The sequence below is a fragment of the Biomphalaria glabrata genome, chromosome 4, assembly GCF_947242115.1.
Source record: "Biomphalaria glabrata chromosome 4, xgBioGlab47.1, whole genome shotgun sequence".
Classification (NCBI taxonomy): Eukaryota; Metazoa; Mollusca; class Gastropoda; family Planorbidae; genus Biomphalaria; species Biomphalaria glabrata.
Genome location: NC_074714.1, coordinates 53,117,489 through 53,141,882, shown reverse-complemented (window position 1 = coordinate 53,141,882; position 24,394 = coordinate 53,117,489). Strand labels below are relative to the sequence as shown.

General features: G+C 38.7%; 2 protein-coding genes across 5 annotated transcripts in view; one reads left to right on the top strand and one right to left on the bottom strand.

Annotated features, from left to right (window-relative positions):
• The window catches only part of LOC106069686 (plexin-B-like), a 237,934-nt gene that overhangs the window by 207,790 nt on the left and 5,750 nt on the right, over positions 1 to 24,394 (bottom strand). For all 4 annotated transcript variants that reach the window (XM_056025494.1, XM_056025495.1, XM_056025497.1 and 1 more), the window contains exon 3: positions 1,960 to 2,018. The gene's annotated coding sequence lies outside the window, so the exon portion shown is untranslated. The remainder of the gene's footprint in view (positions 1 to 1,959; positions 2,019 to 24,394) is intronic.
• Positions 19,175 to 22,692, top strand: LOC129925985 (uncharacterized). The gene is made up of 2 exons (XM_056027596.1): positions 19,175 to 19,234; positions 21,154 to 22,692. The coding sequence occupies exons 1-2, from the start codon at positions 19,175 to 19,177 to the stop codon at positions 22,690 to 22,692; spliced, it is 1,599 nt and encodes a 532-aa protein (XP_055883571.1).

The following is a 24,394-nucleotide window of genomic DNA, read 5'->3' as shown; positions in this document are numbered from 1 at the left end:
ACACCTGTATGTGACAAATACTACACAGCACACCTGTATGTGACAAATACTACACAGCACACCTGTATGTGACAAATACTACACAGCACACCTGTATGTGACAAATACAACGCAGCACAACTGTATGTGTCAAACACAACGCAGTACACCTGTGTGACAAATACTAACAGCACATCTGTATGTGACCAATACAACACAACACACCTGCAAGTGGTAAACACAACAAAGCACACCTGTACGCGACAAATATCAGCACACCGTCGTAGCACACACACCGTGACGCGAATTCATCTGTCTACACTGCTACACATTTATAACACATCTGTAGCAGAACAACTAGTGTTTCATGATACACACACATCAAGAGTAATATTATTTTCTACAATCATGAATTCAGTCGAAAAAAAAACAAGATTATGACCCGAGATCTCCTATGCGTGTCGGGTCTCATGCAGGGTCGTTGACGGCGTATGTGGTTTTCCATATCGAGTGCGAAGAAGTATTATAACTTAAAAAAAAATATATTTATAAATTTTATAAATTTATTTTATAAATTATAAATTTATAAATATATTTATAAAACGTCTTTTGTTACAGAGCAAGGTGTGATTACTTCAAACAAAGATGGATGGGCTTTTAAAGCAAAAAAAGTCCTAAATTTGAAAGATAACATCCTCCTGAGTGACGGACTATCCAAGTTCTTAACTCCACATCCAAATCATGCTTTGAAGTAAAATAAATCATAATTCATAAATCTACGTTCTAAAAATCTACACTCTAAAAATCCATGTTTTAAAAAGCCATGTTCTGAAACATCCCCTAAAAAAAAATCGGACCTAATTTTACCCAATTCGCAATCACATCTAATTAGACACAAAAATATTTTCTTTTCCAGTTAACATATTTTTTTTTAAATTTTGTAACCCTCTAAGCTTGGTGCATGTGGAGTTGATAAACCAATGGCGGGCTAGCACTTCCGGAACAACAAGTAGGTCAGAAGGTGAAGCAGGTATTCCAGACTACATCAGTACCCCACGTTAAAGAACGCGATATCAGAAGTGTGCATCGCCCTGAGTCAATGCGCCAGCCTGGACAATACTAAGTATACATCCAATGGAGGTGATTTTTCAATCATTTTGCATACGTCGGATAAGTATTAGCGACGTCAAGATTTCTGTCTGTTACAATCGATTACCAATAGAATCCTCGTGTCTCAAAGTAACAAGCTCACCAAATTCCAACTTCAAAAAAAAAAAAAAAAAAAAAATATAGTGGTTAAATAGAGTCAGGGACCGGGCCAGTGGCGTTGCTTTTTGTGAGTGCTTCGAGACTAAAAAGAATAAAAACCTTTTTATTTCAATAGCGACTTATAATGCTGAAAGGCGCTAATGCTGTTTTTTTTTTTTTTTTAAAATTTACAGCATGGCATACGCCATTCGGTGTTACTGTACAGTAACTTATTAATAGAAGTGTGTCTGCTAAGACAAAGTCACTAACCACAAGGGCGCCAGTACGCCTCTTCCGAATAAAACCCGGCAACAAAGGGAAAGCTTTTCTTTAGCTTCTTAAATACTGCTCTAAAAGGCCAAAAGTTATTTTGTCTACGCCTCTGTCAAGAACCACGGAACTCATCACACGACTTCACGCTTCATTTAGCACGTTCTCAGCAAACATTTTCCTTCCATTTCACGGTCACGTGATTGCTCTTTCTTTTTTTTTTAGTTATTTAACCCTCCCCCCCCCCCTGCCAAACCGTTTCCGGAGCTATTTCGGGAAAATGTCAAAATCATTGAATACCCCAAAAAAAAAAACTACACAAGGCATTGTGCAAAAATAAAAAAATAAATAAAAACTTCTCGTGACATTGCTATTATCTCCGATAGTGTGTCTACAGTATCGTTGGCATAACAGAATATTACGAAGACGTATTATTACTTGGTTATTATAGATATTACCTACCTTGAATACCCCAAGCGTTGTTTCGTTGTAACTTGTAAAGAATATAATCCAATTGTTATCTATAGAAGAGGACAAAAAGAGAAATGAAAAAAAAAAACGAATCAATAATCTATGTCACAATCACAGACTTTGAGATGAAAACAAAAAAGGTGTGTGTGTGTGTGTGTGTGTGTGTTTGAGTGTGGTTTATTATTAAAGGTCTTGTGAGTTCGTGTGGCAGGGAGGGCGATTCTGGAGGAGCGTTTTTCATGCGGAGCAAGAGTGAGTTACACGCACGCGCTGGCGTCGCTGGGGGTATTGTGTAGCAGATGTGAAGGGGACATTTTGATAGCATTAGCTGGTGTGTTCTTGAAGTGGGGGGTGTTCGTATTCTATTGTGACAGACAGACAAACAGAAAGATATATAATAGATAGATAGATAGATAGTTAGATAGATAAATAGATAGATAGATAGACGGAGGGACGGACGGACGGACGGACGGACGGACAGACAGACAGACAGACAGACAGACAGACAGACAGACAGACAGACAGACAGACAGACAGAAAGATAGATAGATAGATAGATAGATAGATAGATAGATAGATAGATAGATAGATAGATAGATAGACGGAGGGACGGACGGACGGACGGACGGACGGACAGACAGACAGACAGACAGACAGACAGACAGACAGACAGACAGACAGACAGACAGACAGAAAGATAGATAGATAGATAGATAGATAGATAGATAGATAGATAGATAGATAGATAGATAGATAGATAGATAGATAGATAGATAGAAAAGACCTTTGATGATTCTTATAGATTATACCAAAACGCACCGTGTATACCATGGAAGAATGAACACACTCTCCGAAAGCAAGAATTGTAGCTTGATAATAAGAAGAAAGAAAGAAAGACAAAAAAAAAAGAATGTTCCAAATAAAGGAAGAAAGACAGAATGAGGACTGAAAGATCGTTTGTCTCTATTTTTTTTCCAAAGCTTGACATGTATTTGCGCGTGTGTGTTTCACTGAGTGTGTGAGTATATATGAGAAGGAGTGTGTGTGTGTGTGAGCGTGTATGAATGCATGTGAGCAGAACGACCGTGAACCAAGGAGTGAAATGGGATTAGGGGAGGCATGAGACTTGCTAATGAATAAAACATAAATGACCCCGGTCAGTGGTGTCCGCCAGTGTCCGCTCAGTTTTGTCTGATCCTCGCATGAACGCTGGGAGATTTGTATCACTCCTGAGGGCGCTGGAAGGCTTGGAGAGGGGCGAGCGTTGTAGGGGGCTAAAGATAATGATGGAGGCTGGTATGAGCGTTGACGTGGGGGGCTAGTGGCTAATTATAAATATTACTCACCAGGGTCGGGCATCGTCGAAAGGGGGTGGGGGGAGATCATTTTTGTGTAATATAATGTGTCGGAGCAATGGCAGTGACTATGGCAACTAAGTCAATCTTAAAATTAAGACTGAGCACTTGCAAGGAGAAATAGACAGTCGGGATGTCAAGGTCAAATAAATACAAAGTGTACGGGGGGGGGGGGCGCTCGACAGTGGTCAATAAAGCCAGTGGATGACGATCTGTGGAGTTATTGACCATTACCTGAACTGTTGGCAGTTTTAAGTCCCTAATAAATTAAAAAAAACGGGGAGCAATACAATAAGAATATTTCAGAGAGAGAGAGAGAGAGAGAGAGAGAGAGAGAGAGAGAGAGAAGTACAGCTAGATAAAAAGATACAATGTTGAACTAGGTTAAACTCAATAGGTTACAACTTGAAAGGTAACAGATGATGTTAACATCTGCGTAAGAATTGAACCCAAACCAAAGATCTTCTCACGACAAAGACTGTTCATCTGCTACCAGGAGACATAAGAGAGGGAGGGGGGGGGCGTGTTGTCATAACTTCATGGCAGCCCCAACAAACCTAGTTCCTATTACTTCCTCGGGGTAAAAACCGCCACTGTTAAGCTATGTAATCCATTTTCTTCTTGCGCCACAAAACTTTCAACGCCTTAACCACATCGCCCCCCACCCCCCGACTCACCTTTAATTGTTATATCTCCCCGGGCAGGGTCGAATCCTCTGAGGTCCAATATATTGGACTGACACGGCCCCTGACACTGACACGTGCGCGTAGGCGGTGTGTATGTCTACGTCACTTGCAAGGGGGAAAAACATAGACTGGAATGGGGGAGGGCGCGGCAACCCCCCCCCACTCCCCCATTCGCAAACGTCCCCCGCGCCGGTCACATTCTCCCAACTCACAACATACATTCCAGTGCCAGCTGGTACTCGTCATAACATCTAGCGTAACTGCGTGAGCAATTAAATAGGTCACAGTCATAAACTAGCATCGCCCCCAGGCCAAGAGAAGTTCCAAGCACAGACCAATAAGTTACCAAGGAAGATGTAACCTGAAAGTTGACTAACTCTTTCTCTCCTAGCTGACGATACCAACGTTGATTCCAACAGAATGTGGCAAATAATTACGGAGAGAAAGAGTTACAAAGATTTCTTACACAATGATTTCAATGTTAAAATAATATCTACAATATAAATATTACATTGAGAATTATGGAAATTATTCAGTGGTTCCCAAACTGTGCTCCGCGAGGCCTATGTAGGTGTCCCACGAACTACTGCCATAATTAACTAGCAGGCTACCACATGAATTAATTTCTCTGAAATGAAAATAAGCAAAAGCGTTCCGATAAATACTCAGAATGGGCCAAGTGTTACTCCGTTAAGGAAAAGGTTTGGGTACCACTGATAAATAATTAAATATATTGTTTATTGGAAATACCCATTTTCCTACACTGGTAGGTTGGAGATTGATTAGAGCAGTGTTTCTAAAAGTGGGATTCGCGTTCCCCCCGGGAGAACGGGTAGAATTGAAGGGGGTACACAATTGTAACTAATTAACTATGCTTCTCCTTCTCAATGATTCAAATTATTTATAATATAACCTATAATTATTAATTTATGCCCAATTTTATTTTTCGTTGATTATTTTTTATAATTATTTAGGGGGGGGGGGTGGTGGAGGGGCATTTAGAGTTCCGAAACTTATTGAAGTGGTACACATGTGTCAAAAGTTTGGGAAACCTTGGATTAGAAGGAAATAAAATTCATTGTAGTTCCCTTCACAGTGGTCACAGAGAAAATTTCCCGACCAATCTGAGGCTCTGACTTGTAACAAGAATCTTCTTTAGGAATATATTCGTGATATCGAGGATGTCTGCTATTTGCAAGGTCAGTTCTCGACCAATCACAAACATAGGACCAATAACAGGGAAAAGAAGTAGACAGATGAAGAGACGGGAAGAGAACATCAAAGACAGACTTGACATTAACATTGACTCTTCGATGGAGATAGAGAAAAGTAGAGACAGTTTATAGATAATACGTTACAGGGCCGGCTTTAGAACTTGCGAGGCGCGATTTGAAAAATGCTTGCGAGGCACCCTCTCGTAAATTTTGTTTACCATAATAACTATTAATATTAATTAGATCATTATATCACCATTTATTATACATCCATAGAAAGCAACTCAAATGCAATAAGCGCCAGAGGGTTAAAAAAAAGTTACGTCAATCGTACGATGCACGAAATATGTTCACCCTATAAGTCTTACAACTTTAAAAGCCTGTGACAAAAGCCATGGCTAAAAGTGATATGCTAGGTGTGAATTGCGGGGCCCCTGCCAGGGGCGTTGCCCTATTTGGAGCAATCATTCTAATCGAACCATGAAAGGCTCTGTAGTAAAGTAAAGGGGAAGGGTTTTTAACGTTTTAAAACAGGTACACTGTCGTTTTAATAATAGTTTAGGATTTTTATTTTAATCAATAAGAAGTAGATCTGATCAATTGTTTGATAATTATCCTAGTAGAGGGGGGCTATTTGTAGGCTCAAATTCCTCCAGTACCGAGTATAAGATTAAGGAGGCTATTTTTCTTCTTATCAGGTCACTTGTTAAGGCCAGATGCTGATGAATTGGTCTCGCAATCGGGTTATGGTGACCTAGATAAACAGATTGTCTTTTGTTATGACTTACATTTGTGCTAAAGCAAACATCGATAGACATCATATTTATACTCTAGCTGTACACTAGTGCAGGAACCTTTGAAATAGTTGTTTTTTTTTACTCTATTATCTTGGAAGTTTATCTGGGTTTGAGTGTTTACCACAGCGATAAGCCTCGTTTCGAATTTATAACGAAATCATTTCAGACATTTGTGGTGGTCTGAGGATAGGGGATGCAGTATTACCCGTGATAACGCTGCCTCGGCTGCGCCCTACATATGTTGCCACTTCCAGCGCGGGCATAACCATTGTCCGCCGATGGTCGATTTAGATTTTCTTTTCGCCGTCCAACTATATGTTCTCGGCAGCGGATTTTCTTTTGGCCTCAAATGTGTATCCCGCGGCAATAGAAACAGATGCCCTTTACATCGTCTGCCCTATAAATAACATGGTCTGAAAGGGGCAGTTTATGTTGTAGTTTTTTTTAATAAAATACAGTATGTATTCATTCCAGCAATCGGAGCGGCGAGAGCGATTGTATATTTCTAACATTTTTCAAAAATGATAAATTTTGCCATGAAACATTTTATTTTTGGAAACGCCCATGTGTTGCTGAAATGTAAATTCTTTGTGCCGTGTGGAGAACGTTGGGGCTGTTATCCTGCAACTCGCGAGGACATGTCGACAGAGGGACTCTGTGTTTCGTGTGATGAGTTTGTCAATAATTGATGACAACCTGCTTTAAGAGGCGGGCGGGACAGGTTTCCAGTTCTGGAGAAAGTTGGCAGACGTGCGGATGGGTTCCACCTGCATTCGTATTTATTGGAAAGGGGTCGGGGGGTGGAGGCGGTTAGAATGTGTAATCATGTCAGTTTTAATTAAGCTCTCTATACGTTTACATTGGCCGAGATGTTTAGTAGAGCCTAAAAAAATATTGGTTGAAATGTGCTCAGTGAAAAGATGACAGGAAGGTGAAGACAGACATCTGACAGACTGACTGTCAAAAAAAAAAAAAGAGAGACAAAGACAGAGGCTGACAAACAGAGAGACAGAAATTAACACATTAAAAAAGAAATTCAAAGACCTATGTTAGAGAGTAGATAACGCAGATTTTTTTTTTAAATTCACATACTTCGGATGTTCCTTCAGAATTAAAGATTATTACATCCTAGCCCATGCGTAAATAAGGACAGCGGAGGATGGAGACGGGCAGGGTTCGAACCCAAGACCGTCGAAACGACATTCCAGAGTGCATACCATACGACCAGAGAGGAAAACAAACCCAAAAACCAGTTCGTACTTCAGTAAGTCAACACTCTTGACTGCCAAAAAAAGAAGTAACTCTTGAATCCTACCGCAAGACGAAAGCTGAGCTGGTTTGGTCATATTGTAAGACATGACTCGCTGTCAAAATATCATCTTTCAAGGTAGCACGAAAAAAAGAGTCGCCCAAAAGAAAAGCTGGCTAGACATGGTGAAACAACAACAACGGACGAGTGTACATTTGGTTACGACGTCATGGGACAGATGATGATGATAATAATGTATAAAATCAGATGTCAAAGATGACAACGTATAGTGCCCCCTGAAGGTTATGACCTGTGACTTGTGAATAATTATATCTTCTTCCAATCAAACATCTTTTTAACTACCTATACCTAAAACTCTGTTTTCTACCAACAATTACAGTAAAACAAAGTGTGCCTAATTAAGGTAAATGATTTTTCCATATTTAAAGCTAGTCCAACTAAAAAATAAAATAATTAAAAAAAAAAACTATTCCATTTATGCAAAACAAACCTTATTGACAATAATACCAATTGAACGAATGCTGTTTTTTTTTCTGAAAGGGAAGTAACAATAACAACGGAGAATTCTAAAAAAAAATAAATCAAAACTAAGGGAGAGTATTAGATATAGAAAGTAAAACCAGGGAAAGATAAATTATTCAAAGGCAGTCTGTAAGCGAACATGAACTGAATTGTTCCAAAACTTTATCAAATAATTTGATAGAAAATTTGATAGGTCAAGACAACAACAAGTTTGATGGAAATAAAGGAATTATATTTAGAAAATAACAAACATTTTATTCAAACAAGGAGAAGCTTCAGAGTATCTGTGAGACTGAATGAAGCAAGAGAAAAAAAAAAGGGAAAATGGAAGGAAAGAGTGGGAAGGGGCTCGCAGAATGAGAAAGAAATCTCCAACTCAAAACGTCATCTGTGTGCTGTATTCGACGGAGGAAAATATCGAGGCTAATGAAAATCTCCCGGCACGATCTTCTAAGGAGCTTAAATGGAGGGAAAGAGAGAACGCGGGAGAGATCGGTCAAGCCGTTTAAACACGCGTAGATTCGATTATTTCTAAAGAGGGGTCGAACTTGGTGGCTGGGTGTCTCTACAGTGTGTGTGTGTGTGCGTTGGTTCTGATCACTGTGTGTCTCTGTGGGTGTGTTTGATCATGATATTCACCACAGAGAGTGTGTGTGTGCTTGTTTATGAACTTGGCCACTGTGTGTGTGTGTCTGTGTGTTTGTTAAAACTTGACTGGTCGCTAAAATTTTTACAGACGAAACTCTTGACTAAATATTGGGGGGGGGGGGGCGGATAAGGTTAAATTTTTGAAGGAAAATGTTGATTGATATTTTATTAATGAATGGTTTTTTTTTTTTAAACTATCATTTTTGACACTTTCAACAGCAGTTCTAACGCCGCTAAGGGATTGTAAGGACTGAACTTACAAGACCATACGTCTGCGTATATTTTTGTTTTTTGGTCAAAGTTAATCAATTAGTGCGATTGAATTGAATGAGTTAGACCTGAATCAATGTGTAAGATCGGTGTGAGTTTGTGAAACTTTAGTGAATTAGTGACATGGCAGTGAATCAGTGAGACCTGAAAGAATCAGATTCGAATGAGGTAGCACTGAGTGAACTTGTGAAATTGAAATGAATAGACCTCATTCACCAATCGTAAACAAACAACATTTAGATACGTGATAACATTGATAAAACAATAAAAAAAAACGTATCACGTGACAGTCATTTATGGATTAAATATTTTGTATAGAAGATATAGAGAATCACGTGGCTAAATGTTAATTATTTACGAATGGTGAATGAGGTCCATTAGTGAAACAAAAATGAATTAGTGATAATGAGAAGAAAATATGATTTGAAATTATGGAGTGTATTCTACAAAGTAATGTAAATAAAAATCTTTTAAATCGTTTTGATCATGTACACTTAAAAGGTGAACAGCTATGTGAATAAATATAACTATTTTATCAGCGATATTGTGAATGGTGTCAAAAGGAAAAAAAAGTTGTCAGACATGGAGATACGTGGACAAATGGAAACACGTGACAATTGTAGACATATGTAGACACACAAACACGTGGACACACTTGTATATATATATATATATATATATATATGTAGACACATGGACACACTTTTAGACATATGTAGACATACGCACACAAGGACACGCTTGTAGACTTGTGAACACACTTTTAAACATATGTAGACACATGGACACACTTTTAAACATATGTATACACATGGACACACTTTTAAACATATGTAGACACATGGACACACTTTTAGGTAGGTATATGTAGTTATAAGTTGTAGATACTTGAACACACTTCTAAACACACGTAGAAACGTGAACACACGGAGACACTTGTAAACACAAGCAGACACACGAACACATGGAAACACTTGTAGACATATAGACACACGAGAATATTGACACACATAGACACCTGGACCCACGTGGTGATGATTAAAAAAAAAATATTTTTTTTACCCAAAAAGTCTGTACAAGCCAAACCTGAGACTTACGTCCAAAAAAGACTGTGGTTGAAACTATTTATAAAGACGATCAGAGAATGCAAAAAAATCTGGCCAACAAAATATAAGAAAAATTTTGCACTTTTTTTTTTTCGGCACCCTGCTTAAGATTCCAGTGGAGGACTGTGGCGTAGGGCGCCTAGTTTGACATCAACCACGTGAGTGAAATATTTCCCAAGCAGAAGTGTATTCACCCGTGCACTGGACCGTGAGCCTCATGGCGGGTCGATAAGACCTGACAACAGCCGGACAGAACAGCCGGAAAGGATAAGGTTGGGGGAAGCAAAGGGGGGGGGGGGAGGGGGAATATCGTGCTGTCAATGCCGCGGTCCATGCCCCGTGTCAGCGGCGGCAATTCAATTTTCGGGCGACAAATTAGCCGGATCACCGAAGACAGTCTTCAGAAGTATCGTAGTAAAGTCTTTTTTCTCCCTTAGTGATTAATTGCCGATTACATTGGTATCGCTGGAGACAGTGTCGCGTGGTATAAAATCACTGGTAGCTTTATATTACATTCTGGAATCGATATTTTGTATGACTCTGTGTGGATTCGATACTTTGTATAGCATGGTGAGGAATCGATGGAGATATTGTGTCGCATGGTACGAAATAAATGACAGTACGATATCACGCGGATTGGAATCACCGGATATTTTGAGTCACAAAGAATCGTGCAAGACGTGTCACATGACAGAGAATCGCTGTGACATACTTTCACGTGATTTAGAACCGCCAGGATCTCATTGTTACGTCTTATAGAGTTACTGAAGACACCTTAGCATTTGATATAGACTAGCAGAAGACAATGTCACGGGATACGGAACCCTTGAAGACTTTCAGGCACTACAGAATCCCCTTTAAAATACTGCGCGCGCAGATGATTCAGCAGACGATCAAACAATGGATTCAAATCATATATAGAGCGAACAATCTAATAAGCAATCCCAAGATTCAACAACGACAACCAATCAAATTCAAGAACTAATCATTTCCCAGGGAGGGGAGAGCAATGCAACGTAAAATAAAATAAAAAATAAAAATAAATTCAAACAAAGCGTTAAAGACCCTTTTTTTTTCTTCTTCCTCTTCACTGCTTTCTTGAACAGTAGTACCCCCCCCCCCCTGGGGCCCGCGGTCTACAAGTTGTGTCCCCTTTGGCCATACTCTATGCATTACCTCCCCCTTCTGTTTCGCCGGGCATTACAGCATCTTCAGTTGTGAAATTTAATTTCTGGCAAATTATGGAAGCCGCAGAGCCCGCATAACAAAACACAAATTGCTGCATTGCTAGAAAAGAGCGGGAGGAGGGGAGAAGTTGGGCGTACGAGGAGAGGGGGGGGGGGGTCAAGAGGAGGGAGGGGAGAGAACTCATTTTCTTCTCCACAACAGAAAATCAAATTACGAAAGAAACGAAACGAGAAATTTGCATTGGAAATTCAAAAATAAAAAAAAAAAAGAGAGAGAGACAAGAGGGAGAATCGAGGGCTTAAAACGCCCCAAAGTGTGTCACCCTAATTCTCTACCTCCCCCCAACTTCTCCCCAGGGTTCCTCTCTGTCACTCCGTTACCCCCCCCCCCCCCCCCACTCACCCCGATAACGATTCCATGTTGCTGGATTATTTTTTTCTTAGCATCTGACATTGTGAACAGAGTCCAGAGCATGGCTGTTACTTAAAGGACTTAGATATACTCTGTGCGTGTGTGCGAAGTAGTGGTCACACCATCCTATCTGCCACCCTATCTTTTTATCGCCCCCCTCCACCCCTCCCCCCCCCCCCCCCCCCCCCCAATAGCATAGTGATCACTTTCTATGCCCCTTAAACTGTCTTTATGTTTAACGCCCTACAAACCAACGAACGATCTTACTTGTAACAGAAGAAGTAGATCACCGGAAGTGGGTGTGGATGTGTGTGTGTGTGTGGGGGGGGGGGGTTCTGGTGAATTTGTTTTTTTTCCAATCTCTCATTTTTTTGTTCATGCTTTAGTCAAGTATCAAGATCTGTCTAATAAGACAACAAATGTTTCATGTAAAATTGTTACACTACCGTCTGTGCCATATCCGTCTTACCTTCTTTCTGTTCAAACTGTGGGGGGAATTTTGTAACAGAAGACAAGAGATTAAAGTTAATATCAGACGACAAAACTCTTTTCGGAACTTCCCAGAAACCCCCCGGCCCCCCGTCTACTTCCTTCGTTCTCCACTGTTTGCTAGTTTTAGTTTGAAGGACGTAGGAAGAGAGAGAGAGAAGAGAGAGAGACAGGAGAGAGAGAAGAGAGAGAGAAGAGAGAGACAGAAGAGAGAGAGAAGAGAGAGAGAGGAGAGAGAGAAGAGAGAGAGAAAGAGAGAGAGAAGAGAGCGAGAGAAGAGAGAAGAGAGAGAGAGAGAGAAAGAGAGAGAAGATAGAGAGAGAAGAGAGAGAAGAGAGAGAAGAGAGAGAGAGAAAAGAGAGAGAAGGAGAGAGAGAAGAGAGAGAGACGAAGAGAGAGAGACAGAGAGAGAGAGAAAAGAGAGAAAGAGAGAGTTGAAGGAGAGGAGAAAGAACGAGAGAAGGAAGAAAAGATGTAGAGTAGGATGGATAATGAGAGAGAATGAGGGAGGTAGAGGGAGGTAGAGGGAAACAAAGGGGATGGAGAGTTACGGAAGGAGAGAGAGAGAGAGAGAAAAACAATAGGCGAGCAAGTAGGGCGCAGGGTGGTACCTAGGCCAAAAAATGATCATGATCCCGACAAGTAGATTCAAACAACTGTTCTCGCTTTTACTGCATCCTAATAATGGCGTCAGAGGCGCTTGGCTTCCGAACCGGGACTGTCCCGGCTTCGAATCCTGATGAAAAATCGGAATTTTAATTTCGGAATCACTTATGCTCTTCAGAGTTCACCCAGCTCTGATGGGACCTGACATAAGATGGGGAAAAGTTGTTGTGCTGGTCAGAGAAAGCAGATGACCTTTACATCATCTGGCATTTAGATCGTAAGGTCTGATAATGGCATCAATCTGTCATGACTTTTTTGTATATTATTTGCTTGTTTTACGCATGTTTTGAATGTTTCTTAATAGCAGAAGATTATTACATCTTAGCCCAAACATCCAACAGGACAGCGGTGGATGGCGGCGGGCAGGCCTCGACCCTGGACCATAGAGACGAAACGCCAGTGCGCATACCACATGGCAGTGCGGATAACACACCGAAAGCGACACTCAGACTTCGTAGGAACACAAATGGAGTCAGGAGGACCACCTTGACAGGCAGGAGGACCACCTTGACAGGCAGGAGGACCACCTTGACAAAAAGGGGGTCCACCTTGACAAAAAGGGGGACCACCTTGACAGCCAGGAGGACCACCTTGACAGGCAGGAGGACCACCTTGACAGGCAGGAGGACCACCTTGACAAAAAGGGGGACCACCTTGACAGCCAGGAGGACCACCTTGACAAACAGGAGGACCACCTTGACAAACAGGAGGACCACCTTGACAGGCAGGAGGACCACCTTGACAGACAGGAGGACCACCTTGACAGACAGGAGGACCACCTTGATAGGCAGGAGGACCACCTTGACAAAAAGGGGGACCACCTTGACAGCCAGGAGGACCACCTTGACAAACAGGAGGACCACCTTGACAAACAGGAGGACCACCTTGACAGGCAGGAGGACCACCTTGACAGACAGGAGGACCACCTTGACAGACAGGAGGACCACCTTGATAGGCAGGAGGACCACCTTGACTGGCAAGAGGACCACCTTGATAGGCAGGAGGACCACCTTGACTAGCTTGAGCCCAAGAATACCTTGCCACGCCTCAGACAATCAACACTTTAAGTGTCAGCTTGTAAAACTGTTTCTTCGAAACTTTATATCCAATCAAAGATCGCACCGGAAGGATGGTGCTGGAAACAAAGGGCCAGGGGCGTAGCTAGGAATTTGCCATTATTTGGGGGCCCAGTGGCTTGGCCTCTATGGAGGCCCTGCATTTTGCGTAATATTTAATGTTAAAAAACCCCCACTCATTTGGGGGCCCCTCTAAAGTGGGGGCGGACGGGATTTTTTAAATTCTCCTCCCTCACCCTAGCCACGCCACTGCAAAAGCGTGGTCTTTAAGTTAAACGTAATATATTTTTGATACCTATATATATACCTATCTATCTATCTATCTATCTATCTATCTATCTATCTATCTATCTATCTATCTATCTATCTATCTATCTATCTATCTATCTATCTATCTATCTATCTATCTATCTATCTATCTATCTATCTATCTATCTATCTATCTATCTATCTACCCATGTATCTATCTATCTATCTACCCATGTATCTATCGGTTTTTCATTTATAACCTAAAAGTCGTTCTCTTAGTTATGTAAAATTATAATTTAAAGCTGAACATCTTCCTTGTTCAAAAGTGTAGTGACAAAACACAAAAAAAAAGCAAAATACAAAAAATAACTACTTAGTTTTTAGAAAAAAGCTTTTAAGCCCTTACGTTAACCACTGTGCCAGGGAGGTGCTTATAAAAATTATAGTTACTTAACTTTTCTTAGTGCAAACAATAAAGGGGACTTACACCACCTTATCAGTGAAGTAAAATTTCTTTCCCTTGTTCGAGATACCAAACTAAATAATTAATTACCAATAGTTAACTAAGTCGTTATTTTTGTCAATTGAATCTTGTGTTGTCATGTAAATGAATAGCATGTACCAATTTTAAACATGATCCGAGATAAGTTGTGCCAGAGTTGATAAGCTTTACACTAACGAGACAGTCACCATGTAGTGACAAAGTTGTCAACAAGTTTTTATTTCTTAGAAATAAACAAATGACGAAATCGCTTATAAATAAAGAGCTACGCATATGTTAATAGTTTGGTTTGCAATTGTTGCATAAAGTTGTTTTTTTTTTCTTTATTCCTTTTTCTTTTCGCCACTTTTTCCCTTTTTTTCTCACCTACACCAGTCCTCACATCTGCAGTTTAGTTAATGTCTTCACTTTCGGTGAATCGCCATCTTGGATGACTGGGACGTCACGTGATGGGAAAAAAATTAAAATGGGGTGAGGAAGGCTATTACATGTAAGGAGGAATAAAAGTGGGTGTGTGTATGTGTGTGTGTGTGTGTGGGGGGGGTTACAAGGGTAGAGCTGAAATAAGAGAAAGGTCAAGGCTGGTGTTTTAAAAAGCACTAAAAAACAAAAAAGCCATATTAAAATTTTGAGAGACATTCTGTTTTTAAGAACCGGGGTCCAATTCAAGGAGACCGGTATGAACCGTCTCACAGATGCATAGACCTACTCAGTCTTGTATTTCCAGCGTCACGTGGCCTATGTTTTATAAAAACTAGATTTTCAATGTAAATTGTACAAATATTTTGTTGTCCATTGATTCAATAATCTTCTCATAATAATCTCAGAAATAATCTAATCCTAATGAGCTCAGAGTAAGCAGACAGAAGATACATTCACCATACAAAATCCACATACTGGGAGAAAAAGGCCTTAAATGTAGACATTTTCAGGAGGAATACTTGAACCAAATTTTAAGTTTTAAAGTTTTCAAATCAATATATCCATTACAAATTTGATATTGTTTTTATAGGATAAATATTCAAGGTGAGGTTTATTTAAATCATCAAAAATTGATCTTAAAACTGAATTTCCATTTCATTGGACCAATACAAATCATGTTATCTTAACTTACAGATGTTCCTTCAATAAATAAGATAATTTCTGTCTTCGCTTACGCATGTCAATCTAGCTGGGCATGTTAATACGATAAATTCTACAAAGTCATTGATTTTACTGGCTTTAAATGCACAATGGGAGAAAGAATGCGTGTACAAATTTGTCCTAACATATGGAATAAGAAACCACAATTAAAGAACCTAACTGGCCCCAATAAAAATTTGCGTTTAATTTAAACTTATTTCATTCTGTGTCTCTGGAATCTACATAAGATCTAAATTAAGGACGCGTTAAAAATGTATCTAACCTCGACCCAAAAGGCTTCTTGGATTATATTCTTTTCTCACCAGAGGTCGTTCTATATTTATTCTAGCATTCAAAGTGAAAGCGCCCTCTGTAATCTGTTTACAACCTGCATTAATAGCGCCATCACGTTTGGAGGTCACGTGCTTCATGGCTTCTGCTCATTCAAAATTATCTCTTTTTTTTTTTAAACCAAAAAAGAAATCCTTCAACGCTTTGGGTTCTTGAGTTTTTAATTAAAACTAATGGTTTTACCAGTTTATCTATATCAGTGAGCCAACGAGGGGGATAATTACGATTGACTGGATTACCTTTTGATCTATTTTAGGAACTGGTATCCCTAAATTGCACCCACAAATTGTATCCTAAAATTGTATCCGTAAATTTGGTTCCATAAATTGTATCCGGGAGGGTTCTGTTAAATTCACATGCGAGCAGATACATGGTTAAGTCGTGATAACAAAACGTAGATACCTTGATGGGGGTTTAGGTCACGTGACTGAGACGTTCCATGCACTTTATAGATATCAAAACATGTTAAGCCGCACTCGATAGAAAGGTTACTTAAAATATGGTCATCTGATTCTGTGGCTATCGAGGAAGTGCTGTGACTAGCAAAGTGGACAAAGGGGGGTCCTGCACAGAAAAGTCCCATATTGTGAAGTCATAAACAGGGAGGTCCTACACAGAGGAGTTCTTCATAGAAAAGTCCCACACAGTGAAGTCCTTCGCAGGGAGGTCCTAAACATGAAAGTCCACGTAGTGAAGTGCTACAGAGAGAGTTCCTACACAGAAAAGTCCTACATACAAAATTTCTAGGCAGGGAGGTCCTAAACGGAAAAGACCAACACATGGAGGTCCTACACAAGGAGATTTTACGTAGGGAGATCCTTTACACTGCAGCGGTTCTCAACCTTTTATGCTCAGCGACCCCTTTTTACAATCCCCCACTCTGCTGCGACCCCCCCACACACACACACATACAGCAATAGGAGAACAGACAACAACAATCCATATTTTCGATGGTCTTAGGCGACCCCTGTCTAACTGTCAATCGACACACAAGCGGGTCGCGACCCACAGGTTGAGAACACCTGCTTTACAGGGAAGAACTACTCAGAAAGATCTTACTTGGGGAGGTCTAAAAAGAATGATAATTAAACTTAATAAAAAGTAAATTGAAAACCACAACCATCACAAAGATTAGTGGATTTGCTTTTTAAAAGGAACAAAAATATGAGCAAAGATACAAATATACAAAGATATTACATTTGAATAAAGTTTTCTTTGTATACTATAAGAAACAAAGGGTAAGCAAAAAAAAAAAACAACAACAAAGAAAGAAATGAGCAAAGAAAAAAATCAACAAACAAAGAATGAAATCAACAAACAGGGAATGAAATCAACAAACAAGGAATGAAATCAACAAACAGGGAATGAAATCAACAAACAAGGAATGAAATCAACAAACAAGGAATGAAATCAACAACCAAGGAATGAAATCAACAACCAAGGAATGAAATCAACAACCAAGGAATGAAATCAACAAACAAAGAATGAAATCAACAAACAAGGAATGAAATCAACAAACAAGGAATGAAATCAACAAACAGGGAATGAAATCAACAAACAAAGAATGAAATCAACAAACAAGGAATGAAATCAACAAACAAAGAATGAAATCAACAACCAAGGACTGAAATCAACAACCAAGGAATGAAATCAACAAACAAGGAATGAAATCAACAAACAAGGAATGAAATCAACAAATAAGGAATGAAATCAACAACCAAGGAATGAAATCAACAAACAAGGAATGAAATCAACAAACAAGGAATGAAATAAACAAACAGGGAATGAAATCAACAAAAAGGGAATGAAATCAACAAAAAGGGAATGAAATCAACAAACAGGGAATGAAATCAACAAACAGGGAATGAAATGAACAAACAGGGAATGAAATCAACAAACAGGGAATGAAATCAACAAACAAGAAATGAAATCAACAAACAAGGAATGAAATTAACAAACAAGGAATGAAATCAACAAACAAGAAATGAAATCAACAAACAAAGAATGAAATTAACAAACAAAGAATGAAATTAACAAACAAGGAATGAAATCAACAAACAAGGAATGAAATCAACAAACAAGGAATGAAATCAACAAACAAAGAATGAAATCAACAAACAAGGAATGAAATCAACAAACAAGGAATGAAATCAACAAACAAAGAATGAAATCAACAAACAAGGAATGAAAATCAACAAACAAAGAATGAAATCAACAAACAAAGAATGAAATCAACAAACAAGGAATGAAATCAACAAACAAAGAATGAAATCAACAAACAAGGAATGAAATCAACAAACAAAGAATGAAATCAACAAACAAAGAATGAAATCAACAAACAAAGAATGAAATCAACAAACAAGGAATGAAATCAACAAACAAATAATGAAATCAACAAACAAGGAATGAAATCAACAAACAAGGAATGAAATCAACAAACAAAGAATGAAATCAATAAACAAGGAATGAAATCAACAAACAAGGAATGAAATCAACAAACAAAGAATGAAATCAACAAACAAAGAATGAAATCAACAAACAAGGAATGAAATCAACAAACAAAGAATGAAATCAACAAACAAGGAATGAAATCAACAAACAAAGAATGAAATCAACAAACAAAGAATGAAATCAACAAACAAGGAATGAAATCAACAAACAAGGAATGAAATCAACAATAGAGGAATGAAATCATATATATATTTCAGTATTTCCACATTATTCATTCATCAAAATTCTGGTGACCATGTTCGGAATTTCCCAGAATGTTCTAGTTCCCCGTCTTGCTTGAAGTATTTGCACTGACAGCATTGAAACATCATAATCGTAATCACATACTATAATTATAGGCCTTACAGTTCTGTGACCTAAATCCACATGCCTCAAGCAAATAAGAATAAAAAGTGCTTTTTTATTTTTTATTTTTGTAGGGGTTGATGGATTTAAGTGAAGAAGTGTTTTACCTATTGGCTACAATAGTAGTGATTTGCTTCAGGTCAAAGGGCAATGATCCCAACCTTTTATATTTTGTTGTTTAAAATATTTCCAAAGCTTTTAGCACACCTAGACATGTTTTTGTATTCATCTGCAAAAGTATCACGGACAAAATACAAAAGCACTAAAAATAAACATATCTACTTTAGCGTGCGAAAAAAAAAACAATAACAACATACATATACTCTTTCAAAGTTTATAACTCCCCCCCCCCATAATAACAATCATAACAAGCAATGAAACAGGAAAGGGCGGAAGGGGTCAGAGAGTTCACATTTGCACACGATAAGATGTCCCCGCCTGAATGCACACGGCCTCTTCCAGACGCTGACCAAGGGGAGTTAATGCTGGTAATGTGTTTTGTTGCAGAAATGGAGGTTAATGATTTTTCCTAATCCTTGTATCAATACATATATAAACATATGTTTACCAGTTTCTCCGAAATTACAATGATTTTGCAGAATAATTTGTTCTTTCTAAAAAAAAATAATTATAATAATAAAAAGTGTTTATGTTTTCACAAAAAACTCGTAGTCGTCCCCTAAAGAAATTTTGTACTTTGTCACTGAAAGTACATATAGGCCTATACCCTTCCATGGGATTCACAGTATAATAAATAGTTTTGATAAAGTATAGTAAATCCTCGTTTATTAATTTTATTTATGGTCATCACGTGATCACGTATGTATAGCAATCTATTATTCAGTGGCACATGTACTGCGCGTGTTCTTTTCAACCCAATGGCGGGGAAATAGACAGGATGAATAATTGACAAGACAGACTTGGATTTATTTAAAAAATTTTCCGTAGTCTTTATGAGCAGTATAAAATCGTCTCTTTTTCTCTCTCCCTGTCTGAGCTGTCTCATTCTCTCTCATCTGTCTATCCTTGTCTCTCTCGGTCTCTCATTGTCTCTGTTTCTATGTCTCTTTTTGTCTGTCTGTCTGTCTGTTTGTCTGTCTGTCTCATTCTCTCTCATCTTTGTCTCTCTCGGTCTCTCATTGTCTCTGTTTCTATGTCTCTTTTTGTCTGTCACTCTGTCTGTCTGTCTGTCTCATTCTCTCTCATCTGTCTATCTTTGTCTCTCTCGGTCTCTCATTGTCTCTGTTTCTATGTCTCTTTTTGTCTGTCACTCTGTCTGTCTGTCTGTCTCATTCTCTCTCATCTGTCTATCTTTGTCTCTCTCGGTCTCTCATTGTCTCTGTTTCTATGTCTCTTTTTGTCTGTCACTCTGTCTGTCTGTCTGTCTCATTCTCTCTCATCTGTCTATCTTTGTCTCTCTCGGTCTCTCATTGTCTCTGTTTCTATGTCTCTTTTTGTCTGTCACTCTGTCTGTCTGTCTGTCTCATTCTCTCTCATATTTGTCTCTCTCGGTCTCTCATTGTCTCTGTTTCTATGTCTCTTTTTGTCTGTCACTCTGTCTGTCTGTCTGTCTCATTCTCTCTCATCTGTCTATCTTTGTCTCTCTCGGTCTCTCATTGTCTCTGTTTCTATGTCTCTTTTTGTCTCTCTCTCTCTCCCTCTGTCTCTCTCTAACTGTCTCCCCCCTCTCCCCCTTTTTTTTCTTATCTTATTATTTCTCCGAGAATCATTTTATTTATTCGAATGTTCACATGAAGAACTAACGACAGACTGCTGTCATCTTCCTAGTATTTGGAGACCAGGAGAGCACAATGCCCGGGAACACAGAACCTAAATCCAAGATGGCCGACGGACGTCCGTCGCAAGGAAATAATGTCGATCTAAAATTAATTATATTATTAATAATTAAAGGGTTTCTTATACCCGGCTCTCGTTTTACAGCTGAATACATCAATTACACCAGTTTAAATATACGTCTTATGGCATACATGACGTTACAATGTAATATATTGTAAAATAAAAGACATGTCGGTGTATACATGGTAAAGTTTGGATACAGCATTGTGGTAAATGCACAGAGCCGGAGTTGAGTAATTGGAGACCTGGGTAAAAAGTTTGTGGAGACCCTTACCCTCTTCAAACTTAAACATAAATGCACTTAATAGCATTAACGAAAATCTTAAAGCAGGTCATGTTTGTGAAGAGAGGAATAGTTTAGCCTCGTTTTAAAACATTTCTTACATTTAATTTGCATATTTTGTTAAATATTAGATACATTTTGAAAAGTGAAGGCTTCTTAAAGGGGGATAACTTGGGAGGCAAGCAGTCTTGCGTTGCAGTTAAGGCGACCCTGGGTATGAACTTGGATACGTGAGGATATAAGAAAGGAGACGTGTTGGTTTATCAGAGACGTGGATATAACCTTGAGACTAGTGGATATAACCTTGAGACTTGTGGATATAGCATTGAGACTTGTGGATATAACATTGATACTTGTGGATATAACCTTGAGATTTGTGGATATAGCATTGAAACTTGTGGATATAACCTTGAGACTTGTGGATATAGCATTGAGACTTGTGGATATAACATTGATACTTGTGGATATAACCTTGAGACTTGTGGATATAGCATTAAAACTTGTGGATATAACCTTGAGACTTGTGGATATAACATTGAGACTTGTGGATATAGTATTGAGTCTTGTGGATGTAATATTGAAACTTGTGGATATAGCATTGAGTCTTGTGGATATAACCTTGAGTCTTGTGGATATAGCATTGAGTCTTGTGGATATAGCATTGATACTTGTGGATATAGCATTGAGTCTTGTGGATGTAATATTGAAACTTGTGGATATAGCATTGAGTCTTGTGGATATAACCTTGAGTCTTGTGGATATAGCATTGAGTCTTGTGGATATAGCATTGATACTTGTGGATATAGTATTGAGTCTTGTGGATATAACAGTGAGACTTGTGGATATAGTTTTGAGTCTTGTGGATATAACAGTGAGACTTGTGGATATAGCATTGAGTCTTGTGGATATAACACTGAGACTTGTGGATATAGTATTGAGTCTTGTGGATGTAATATTGAAACTTGTGGATATAGCATTGAGTCTTGTGGATATAACATTGAGACTTGTGGATATAACATTGAGACTTGTGGATATAGTATTGAGTCTTGTGGATGTAATATTGAAACTTGTGGATATAGCATTGAGTCTTGTGGATATAACCTTGAGTCTTGTGGATATAGCATTGAGTCTTGTGGATATAGCATTGATACTTGTGGATATAGTATTGAGTCTTGTGGATATAACAGTGAGACTTGTGGATATAGTTTTGAGTCTTGTGGATATAACAGTGAGACTTGTGGATATAGCATTGAGTCTTGTGGATATAACACTGAGACTTGTGGATATAGCATTGAGTCTTGTGGATATAACACTGAGACTTGTGGATATAGTATTGAGTCTTGTGGATATATTATTGAGACTTGTGGATATAGCATTGTGTCTTTTGGATATAACAGTGAGGCCTGTGGATATAGCATTGAGTCTTGTGGATATAACAGTGAGACTTGTGGATATAGTTTTGAGTCTTGTGGATATAACAGTGAGACTTGTGGATATAGCATTGAGTCTTGTGGATATAACACTGAGACTTGTGGATATAGTATTGAGTCTTGTGGATATATTATTGAGACTTGTGGATATAGCATTGTGTCTTTTGGATATAACAGTGAGGCTTGTGGATATAGCATTGAGTCTTGTGGATATAACAGTGAGACTTGTGGATATAGTTTTGAGTCTTGTGGATATAACATTGAGACTTGTGGATATAGCATTGAGTCTTGTGGATTTAACATTGAGACTTGTGGATATAGCATTGAGACTTTTGGATATAGTCAGTACCGTATTAGACATTTGTGTAAGTCTTAGATATATGTCAGTCGTAAATATTTCTTTAGGGAGGAGGGGGGTAGTAACTATAGCTTGTATTGTCTATAAGTAAATCGTCCCTGTATAACAATTGAGAGCATGTGAATATATACAGATTAAAACTTGTACATATAAATACTGAAAGGGGGGGGGGGAAAGCACTAAAACCTTTTGGTGGTTAATCATAAATATAAACTTTGGTAGTATCCTGTGTGAGTACTCAACGTACGTGCATGACCCGCCTAGCATGCAGTGTATATATATTGAAAAAGCTTCGGCTGCTTGCTCGTGCGTGCGCGCGCACGTCCCGGTGATCGCGCAGTGACTGGAATCGCAATATAATGACGCAGGGCAACATTAATGTGACTCTGATTCATGACCCGATGTCTTTCGTGACCTGAAAAGGCACCGTAGCGTAAATTCTCATCGCCCGAGATTTAATGATGGATAATTTGAGTTTGTTGTTTTGTTTTCTTTTTAAACAGAAGAGATGGTTACTTGATAGAGTTACTTTTTTTTCGCGTGAAATTGTCAATCAATAAGAATGTTATTAGAAAGTAATCTAAGAATGAAACATCACGATATTGAAACGGAAAAAAAAAAGCATTGATTATTTATTGAAGATGTTTGCGATAAATTAAACATTGCTAAATTGAACTTCAAATTTGACATTAGAGCTGGATGGGCCCAAGGATCCCAAAATAAAAATACCAGTCTTCATCAAGATTCGAACCCGGGACCTTTCGGTTTGAAAGCCAACGCGAATGGGTATTTTATTATTATATTTTTTAGTTTGTAGAGTTTATAGGGACCGCAATTTAGTTTTTTTTTTTTTTTGGTGGGGGGGGGGGTGCTGGGAAAAAAGGCGGCACCCACTTTAATCACTTTAATTACGCCACTTCCAGGTTGATATCATATAGGTGCAGTGTCAAATCTTCGTAGTGATTGTACCCGGCGACCCGACTTTAACAAGTACGCGCAAATTATCTAGACTCTACTTAATAGTGACACATACACACACACAGATTGACTTAGTTATATACAGACTTGGGGGGATTGGGGGTCGTGCTAGGCAGACAATACGCGGAGAACATTAAGTGTTGTCTCTTGTTACAAGCAATCCACGCGTTTTATGTTGTGTGTGTGTGTGCGCGTGTGTTTGTGTGTGCCGTTGATTGCTTTTTTTTTTTTGCTTTGTTTTTTAATTCGGACATCGGATACTAGGGAGAAACCCGCCTTAAAGGTTAAGTGTCGCGCGCAGTAGATCGTCGTCTGCACCCTACACCGGAAGTCTTCTGCGCTCAAGTGTCTACGCGAGGCACGTGGGAATGGCCAATTGCTTTGAGATACTTAAGTTTGATTGAAATGAAGGATAACAAAAGATGTTCTTTTCAAAAAATAATAATTATTATAATTTTTAAAAATCAAAACAATTTCCGATCTTATTGTGTCTTCGTCAACTTGACTCATTTTGTATAGTGTTAAAGGGAAGTAACTCTAACCGCATCTATTCCTATTTATACACCTATAACAAACGAATGTTCACATTTGATTAGATTGCTCGTTAGCATCTCCACTGAAATCACTAAATTAGTGACACTTCAGGACAAAGAAACTAAAAAGTAAAATGACAGTAATGAATAAAACACTGAACTATGATTTATAAATACATAAACAGAACCAAATCATGAGATAAAATAAT

Excerpts from the sequence above, each read along its gene's own strand:
- LOC129925985 (XM_056027596.1), top strand. The coding sequence starts at position 19,175 with ATGTCCCCGCCTGAATGCACACGGCCTCTTCCAGACGCTGACCAAGGG. Across the intron at positions 19,235-21,153 it reads ACCAAGGGGAGTTAATGCTG|AGACGTGGATATAACCTTGA; the intron begins GTAATGTGTTTT and ends TTGGTTTATCAG.